At 29.9% G+C, this 9,402-nt stretch overlaps 1 protein-coding gene across 1 annotated transcript; it reads left to right on the forward strand.

The window, feature by feature from the left end:
* Nucleotides 1-1,720: 1,720 nt before the first annotated feature.
* On the forward strand, nucleotides 1,721-4,829 carry LOC133670726 (large ribosomal subunit protein eL8y-like). The gene is made up of 7 exons (XM_062091308.1): nucleotides 1,721-1,876; nucleotides 2,616-2,663; nucleotides 2,906-3,107; nucleotides 3,277-3,446; nucleotides 3,814-3,942; nucleotides 4,052-4,144; nucleotides 4,486-4,829. The coding sequence occupies exons 1-7, from the start codon at nucleotides 1,874-1,876 to the stop codon at nucleotides 4,615-4,617; spliced, it is 777 nt and encodes a 258-aa protein (XP_061947292.1). The 5' UTR covers nucleotides 1,721-1,873; the 3' UTR covers nucleotides 4,618-4,829.
* The last annotated feature ends 4,573 nt before the right edge of the window (nucleotides 4,830-9,402 follow it).

Consider the following 9,402-nt stretch of genomic DNA (forward strand, 5'->3'; position numbering starts at 1 on the left):
CAATAAATTGAGCACCAAGGCTTGTGGCCTAATGGTTTTGGCAAGATTTCCTTACCTATATTTTCTGGATTCGAGCCTCAGCGTGCACGTTTGTCACATCCACGATATCTTATCTATCTACTGGGCTTACATGGTGTTCAGTGGATTCGGGGATTAGTTGTGGTGCGTGTAAGCTGGCCCGGACACCCTGGGTTACCAAAAAAAAAAAGGAAACAATAAATTGAATCTAAAAAAGAACATTCAAAGGATAAGATTCGGAAAAAAATCAATTACTTAATAAACTAAAAAGAAAAATCAAAGAAAATGAGGTATTACACTAGGAAAAATGGTAAAGAAAATAATAAAATTACAAAGGTAAATTGCATTAAAATAAAGTATAAGATTATATATAAATAAAAAAAACAAATTGCAAAGCACAACAGAAATGGTACTAAATAAAAATATAAATTTTACTATTACAATATTTTTTTTCTAAACAATAAAATAAAATTTAGGAATAAAAGTTTTTAATATTGATTCCGAATTTGCTATTGATATCATGTAGTTGTCAAAATATTTTCTAAATTGTAAAATTTTTATTTTTTTTAATTATTAATATGGATGTCCGAGTCAGATTACACATATTTTAACTAATTATATGAGTTCTGAAATTAATAATTATATAAGCTTTAAATAATTATTATATTAGCAACTATAAAATTTAAATCTAAAATTATATATAAAAAAATTCTTTTAATTATAAACTTTTATCTGGCCCAATGTAAAACTCTTGTTTTAACTTTATGGGGGGTTTGGTCTTTCACCAACGTCAAAAGATTGAATGCCTCCGCATTCGCATCTCTTTGGGCAACGGATGCTAACATCCATCTTAGTTCTTATTGATTAAATTCTTGCAATTTAGCCCAATTACTCACAATTATTTTGAGGATTTTATTTTGGGTGTGAACAATGCATTGAAAGGAAAGTGTTCTTTCAAACAAAATAATAGGTAACTTTAAGGTAAATATATAGCTTTATATTCTTTGCTCTAGATTAATTGTTTTATTAGCATTTATCTATAGCTCAATTAAATTTAATCAGTTTAAAAATTAATTAATTCAAATTAATAGTTGAGCTTTTAGAAATCTATTTCAGAGTTTTTAAAGATTAAGTAAAAATAGGTTTTTTTATTATAAATTATCTATATTTGTCACTGTTCTAGATATAAATTTGAAAGAATTCTTACTCTTGATTTTTTTTAAAAGAGAAATATTTTTTGTATATAGAATATAATTGGGAACTTATGAAACTGGTATAAAAATGATTTGATATAAACAATATTTTTTCATTGCATAAAATCAATAAAAGAAAAACAAAAGATAAAAGTATGGTTTTTAGATCCAACCCGGTTCAAGACCCGGGTTCCGAGTTTTAACCGGGTCATCGGGTCACCCGGATTAATTTTTTTTAACTAAAACGACGATGTTTTAGTTAAAAAAAACAATTAACGGATTGTAATCGGGTTTTTAACCGGATCAACCCGTCAGATTACACTAAATTTTTTTATTATTATTTATTTTTCAATCCTATTCGATTTCAATCCCAATCAGCCTGATAAGCTGGATTTCAAAACTATAAATAAAAGTTTGAGGCTACAAGATTAAAACAAGTAGAAAATACGACTAAACTTTGGTAAGCAAACAACAAAGATGACCCGATTAGAAAAAGAAATTAGGGCTTGGGAGGTTTATGGGCTTGCCTTCTTCAGTCCCACGCAACATGGAGAAAATAAAAACCCTAATTACCAAACCAGCCGCTTCCGCTACGCTCCAGAGAGCTCTCACCCTTCCTTCACAAACACATCTGCCAGGGTTCTTTCGATCTCCTCTTCCACATGGTATGATATTCACTTCACTTCTTGCATCCCCATTTCATATTCTCGTCCATATAATGTGTTTTTTTTTCTGTTTGGTTTCATTTGTTTGGGATATAGTTTGCTATTTTCATGATGGCTCTGTTGGTTTCTTAGTGAATGGAGGACTCTATCTGTTTTCTTCTTCATTCGGGATTTTTATTTTAAGTTACCCATATAGCTTAAAAACTTGTTGGAGTGAAGGAACTTTGGTGCTTTTGCTTTTTCAGTTGAATTGAAGTTTTAACATGACTTTATATGTAGGGCTCTTTATAGTGGCAATGATTTGGTGAACGATGACCAATTTATTGATAATAACTTGCAATTGATAGTTGCCCCTGAAAAGCAATGAGTATATGCTTGAGGTTATATTAAAAGTTGAGCAGTAGAAGTTTCAAAGTGGGCTGTGAGAAAATGCATTGTACTGGTTATAAGTTAAGCTAAAAGTCCTAGCTCACTAACTTTGTTATTTAGATGGATTTTCAACAAATTCATTATGTGGTTTTTGAGAAGGTGGAATTATGTATGTGTAGAATAGTTATATTTACAGACACTTGATATATGTTAGGTTCTGCTGCTTTTTTCTGTGTTGTTTGAATTAGTACTTTTAATGCCCCGTATATATTGAAATGGTGTGTCTATGAAATTTTCATTGAAAAGTTTGTGTTCTTGGAGTTTCTTTTCCCAGTTTTGATTCACTAGCTTGTTTTTATGTTGACGACAGGCTCCCAAAAGAGGTGTGAAGGCCCCGCTAGCAGCAAAGAAAAAACCTGTATGTCTCTCTCTCTCTCTCTCTCTCTCTCTCTCTCTCTCTCTGGTATGCACACACACAAAATAAGCTTGTGTTAGTGAAACAATAAATTCTTGGGAATCAAGAATTCAAATGTGTATAGATTATGCCTACTTCTTAGATCTTGCATGTGATGGATCATAATTCTCCCCCTGTCAATTTTGGCCTTTATGTGTTTTCCTTTTTCCACTAAAGTTGTGTGCATTTATGTTGATTAATTACAGGAAAAGGTTGTGAATCCTTTGTTTGAGAAGCGACCAAAGCAGTTTGGAATTGGTGGTGCCCTTCCACCCAAGAAGGATTTGACTAGATTTGTAAAGTGGCCGCATGTTGTTCGTATTCAGAGACAAAGAAGGATTCTGAAACAGCGTTTGAAGGTCCCTCCTGCTGTTAACCAGTTCACAAAAACCCTTGACAAGAACCTTGGTAAGTTTTTCATCCCTATTTTAGAAAAGCTAGCAAACTTTGTACCCGAGGATCATGGATGTGCAGGCTTAAATTTAACATGCGTCATTCTCATCAATGCCTAGCCATAACTGCAGATGATTCGTCCCATGTTAATGTGTGGTCATACTTTCTTCATTTTGTATTACAGCCACACAACTTTTTAAGTTGTTGCTAAAATATAGACCTGAGGACAAGGCTGCTAAGAAGGAAAGGCTTCTTAAAAGAGCACAAGCTGCTGAGGAGGGGAAGACTGTGGAATCAAAGAAGCCTATTGTCGTTAAATATGGTCTTAACCATGTTACTTACCTCATTGAGCAGGTACGGATGTTGGTTTCCATGGCGTTGGTGGTCAACTCTGTAAATTATTTAGGTTGCAATAAGATGATGGATGATTTGGTACCTTGTTTAGCTAGTTCGATCAATCTATGTAGGAGTTCTGTTGTAATTATGGCTGTGTAGGAGAAGATGGCTTTCAATTTGTTTACTTTCACATTCTCGTCTCCCACTCTTATTCCTCTCATTTCTTTCAGTCACTTGGCTGGTTTCTGTGTTGTTTTTTGTCCCTCTGTTTTTTTTTTTTTGGTTGTCATCAGATGTGGATGCTAACAACATGCATGCCAGATTTAATACCTTCTTGTTTAAGGTTATCTTATATTTTTCCTAAGACTCTACATGATTCATGTAGAACAAGGCCCAGTTGGTGGTCATCGCACATGATGTGGATCCAATTGAGCTTGTTGTCTGGTTGCCAGCATTGTGCCGGAAAATGGAGGTTCCTTATGCAATCGTGAAGGGCAAGTCACGTCTTGGAGCGGTGATTTTTTCTACTCTCTTCCTATGCATTAAAAGATCCATTGATTTTTTTGGAAAACAAACCCTATGGTATCAATATATTTTTTTGACTCTTCTATGTTTTAAATCAGATTGTCCACAAGAAAACAGCATCAGTTTTGTGCCTTACATCAGTGAAGAACGAGGATAAATTAGAATTTAGCAAGGTTTTGGAGGCAGTCAAGGTAATATCTATATGCCCAAAGACTACAGTGTGATTGCCTTTCATGTTTACTATCGTACGCCTGCTCTTTATCCAGGGTATCTCACATGTTTTTTCTTTAAAGTCACAACCCTCTGAAAGAAGTAAATGAGTGTCTCAGTTTTTTTGTAATCCTCCTAGGAGTGGCCTTTTGTTATCAGGCTTAGGCAATTGATACTTGATTTGATTATCTGACAGTGAACTGAATCTGTCCAGCAGTAATGCTTTTGATGTTTGTTACTGATTGAATATCCTGTAATTTGTTTACCTATTTCTCAAATTTTCTTTCTTTTCATCTTCCACTTTTGATCCCTCCAATTGCAGGCTAACTTCAACGACAAATTTGACGAGCACCGAAAGAAATGGGGTGGTGGCATCATGGGTTCCAAATCTCTGGCTAAGACCAAAGCAAAGGAGAGAGTCTTAGCTAAGGAGGCTGCACAGAGAATGTCATGAGCTTCTAGCAAGCTATTGGAGTTTGGACAGAAGCTATAGTCGAAAGGAATTTTCTTAGATTATTTTAGCTTTTGCTGTTCCCCTTTGATTTCACTATTGTTTTTGCGATCAAGTTTTGGATTGATTGGGTAGTTGAAATACTTTACCATGGGTAACATGCCTGCTTTTGATGGAGAGATTGAAAACCTGCACTTGCATGCTTTTATTTTTTATTTTGTTTTTAAAATTTTTGTTGTGAATAACTTTCCGGAAAATGGGCTGTATGATCCAAGCAGCAGTACAAGGGCGGTGGTGATTTGTGGAGTATTCGCCACGCTTACCTCTCACTGTTGAACAGAAACATCCTTCTGGAATTGATCGATCAAGTACTTTTCCTAGGTGTCTTTGGACCCATGATGACAGCCAGCCTTCTGTTGTGGTACTGGCTTTTTCGGGAATTCTTCGGGAATTTGATAGTGGTTACGATTTAAAATATATATAATAATATTTTGTTATTTATAAAAATTATTTTTGAAATTAATACATTAAATTGATATAAAAATATAAAAAATTACAAAAATAAAAATAAATTTTGAGAGAATATGATTTCAATAGTGTTTTCAATTGTGATTGTAATGATAACTTTTGGATAGTGTTTTGTTGTTTTCTTGAAATTAAAACAAAAATCTTAGAATAAAAGGAAATAAAGTTAATGGTGATAAAAGTTTGTTTGGTTGAAGAAATATAAATATAAAATATTTTTTAAATAATTTTGAATGAATTTTTATATTTTTAAAATAAATAGTACAAGGAAACATATTTTTAGTAAATAATCCTTGTTGTATGGCACACATCACCAAAATAAGATTGCATCTAACTAGCTAAGTGATATCCTTCTAGAATTTTTAGAGAAGAATGCGAACATGTTGATGCCTATGTTTAATAAAATAAATTGAATAATGTATGAATTAATAAATAGTAAAAAAGTTAATAAGGCAAACTCAATGCTAAAATAACTAGCTTATACCTCTTTTAAAGAGCACAAGATAAATACACATGAAGATAATTAATCTCTTTATGTATAGTGTCTTTCATTTTTTTATTTAATTACATGTTAATAAGAATATATTTTTTTATAAAAAAAGTAATAATTTAAATCCTGTAGAAAATTGTTATTTTTTTTAGTATAAATTCCTCTTTTCATATTAATGTATTTCTTTAACCAAAAAACATATCTTTTTTAGCTATGTTGTTTATTGCATAAAACTAAAGCAATTAAAATAAATATCCAAAAAACATCAACTATTTGAAATAATGATGATATATATACACACACCATTTTCCCATTTTCCTTATTGAAGTGTTCCTTTTTTTTACCGAAACATTTTTTTATCAAAAGTATTTCTTTTAAATAAAAACTTATCATAATTATAGAAGCAAGTTTCTATAATAAAAAAAATATAAAATAATAAATTGATAATTTTAACCCAGATATATTAACAAGTATAAAAATAATAAACTTCAAAAAAATTATATAAAACTTTTAATAAGAAAAGATAGATATCTCAATTGCATTCAATGTTATGAGTAAAGTTTTTAGAAAATTTTGCATAAGCTCACATATAATGGTTAATAGTATTATAAAAGACACTAATATTATTTGAAATATATCATTTTAACAAATCTATTTTAAAACAATCTAATTTAATAAGAAAATTGAAGGGCTAAGAGCGCATGGGTTGGGAAAATATGCTTGTGATTTTGATTTATAATTAAAAACCTACCTATGCATTCTTGGACCTTGAAGGTCTTGCCCTTGTGCATCTTTTTCTTCTTTAAAAGATGGATAGTATGTAATTTTGAAGGGTAACTCAACTAATCACGTTTTAAATTTATTCTCTAATGATTATGGGTTCGAGTTTTTTTAATATCACTAGAAACTTATATGATCGTTAACTCCAGAATCCGTAGAATTAGTCGAGATACCCGTAACCTAACCCAGATATTCATGTTAAAATAAATAAATAGATAGCATGTCATATGTCCCTATTATGTTTTTAAGTGAAACAAAAACATGTCGAATTAAGTTAGCCATTATAAACTCTGTTATTGTGAGAGGAAGAAGCATACTCCAATATTAACTCCTACTCTGTAATTCAATGAAATTACATTTGGCTTTAAAAGATTGTACTACAGAGAGAATAGAGGTGACAATGACACTGAGCTGAGCATGATGCATTGCTTTACTGTCTAAAGGACGAAGGGGTCCAAACAAATCCTCTTACGAAACTTCCCAGGATCTCTCGTGAGTGTAATTTCTCTCTTTCGAAGGCTCGAGATCTTAATTCAAGTAACAAAAATAGGAAATTAAGTTAAATTGATTGATGCAAAATGCCGTGTTGAAGAGTTGTATCTTCTTTTTTTTTTTTAATGTAAAACAATAATATCTGGATTGTAGGAAACTTTTTAGCATTATAATGAAATTCAGTATAACGATTTAAATTTAAAAATTCTTAACTCGAATATTTATTAAGGTCAAGTTTTAAATTAAATTATATGAAAATTATCTCAACATAACTTATTTAATAAGTAAGTTTACAGAAAAAATCAACCCAACACTTAAAAATAAAAATAAATAAAAGCCCTCTTTAAAGGAAGGAAATGGAAAAAACCAAAGATAACTAGAAAAAAAAGTCTAAGAACCCAAATAAAATAAAAATTTTATATTAAATGATGAGATTTTAAAAAATATATATATATAAAAAAAACTGTTGATTTTTTTTTATCACATGATAAAAAGTACAAAAATTAATTTACCACAAACTCAATAATAAATAATAAAATTAAATAAAAATTTTATATAAAAAATAAAATTGATAAAAATGATAAAAAGAAAAAAAACCTAAGAAAAAAAAAGTCTAAGATTTAAAAAAAAATACAAGAAATCAAAATAAATAGCAGAAAAAGCCATGGATTGTTAACAAGCTTAGACATATGGGCCCAAGAGAGACCCACGTACCTTAGTTTTTTTTGGTTGTTTAAAAAAAAGAAACACGAAACAATTTATCTGCTATCTATCAAGTGTTAGTTTGGTAACGTGGTTACGGGTGAGATTCACCCGCAGCCACACATAATATTGTTTAGTCACGTAGAAAAAAATGCTTTATGCTGGTAGAACCCACTAAAATCAAAGATTGTGACACGGGTTTTGAGAAGCATCATTTTGTTGCTTCTCATGGTAGGACCCATTGTCACACTGTTCACTAAAGTGAACAATTTTTTTTTATTTTAAAAAACCAGTGCGAGTAAATTAATTCCCTTGCACTATTCATTTGAAAAGTTTTTTTTTTCCTGAAAAACTAGTGCAATTAATTGATTTCACTCGCACTGTTCATGTGAATAATTTTTTTTTTTTAAAAAAAATTAGTTTAAGGTGAATTAAATTTACTCGTATTGTAATCTAAATTTCATTCCTGATAATATTTTACTTAATTTTATTAAACGCTTAGAAAATCATGGAAACTGTAGTTCTTGTCGAATGAATTTTGTACGTAATAAAATTGTTTTTTTTTTAAAATTAAGTTTGACTCGAAAAACTAGTATTTAATATTATTTTATAACACTATATAAATTAGAAGGATATCGCATAATGACGTAGCATTTGTGGAGTTTGATCGCAATTCCAATTATGTTCTTGCCAGGTCCAACCCAGTTAAAAAAATTCAATTTTTGTTGTTGCGCACTTAAGAAACCATGAAAAATATAGTCTTTGTTGGATAGATTTTGTATATGATGACATTGCATATAGTTTAATGGAATAATAAAAAAAATTAATATCAATATTATTTATTTCATGATATAATAACTGTAGTTTAATCTACAATATTAATATGTATTTTTAAATTATGTTATAACCTCAATTTGAGAAGCATTTTTTTAATTAAACACATTAAATTACTTTTTGTTCAATTTCAATTTTAACTACAGTTTTAACCAAACATATATTTTTCTAAATCAATCCCAATTAAAAATACTTTTTATAAAACAAGTTTTTAAAAACATAACTACAATAGCGACCTCTAAACCAAACACAAAAGGATTTGCTTTCATAATGAACTCAACTCGTGATCTCACCTAACACATTGTTTGGATCTTTGAGCAACTCCTCTTGTAATTCTATTATTTTTTTTTTCTTGCAATTGTTTTTGATAAATTTATTTCTGACCTATTTATAATGTTATATAATGCTGTGTAATCTTGTAATTATGTTCACCCCCCCTAATATTATATATAAAAAATATTGTAATAAATGATTTACCACTATTTTTTTTCCCGTGATAAGTGAACAACAATATTTGTTGGTGTGTGTATATATACACACACACTATTTTAATTACTTGATATTAAATCATATAAGAAGTAAAATTCATATAAATTGTATAAAAAATTACAAAGAAAATCCCAAGAGTTATTTGAATGTAGTAATCACCTTCCTTTATAATCAAATCACAAACATAACCATGTAGAAGGTAGACTAGTAATAAGAGTTTAAGATTAAAGAATTTGTTCTTTGTATGATCTCAGGTTTGAGCCCTGTAGTTACTCATATGATAGCCACTAGAAAGTTATATAGTCGTTAACTTTAAAGCTCGTGAGATTAATCAAGGTGCGCATAAAATAGTTTAGACACCCACATTAATAAAAAAATTACAAACATAAATAAAAATAATCACAAGTGTTTTCTTGGATTTTAATTAAGATATGTTTAGGTTTTTCAAAAATTTATCCCCATCATAATCTATATAT

This window comes from Populus nigra, chromosome 13 (genome assembly GCF_951802175.1).
Source record: "Populus nigra chromosome 13, ddPopNigr1.1, whole genome shotgun sequence".
In the NCBI taxonomy this organism is placed as follows: domain Eukaryota; kingdom Viridiplantae; phylum Streptophyta; class Magnoliopsida; order Malpighiales; family Salicaceae; genus Populus; species Populus nigra.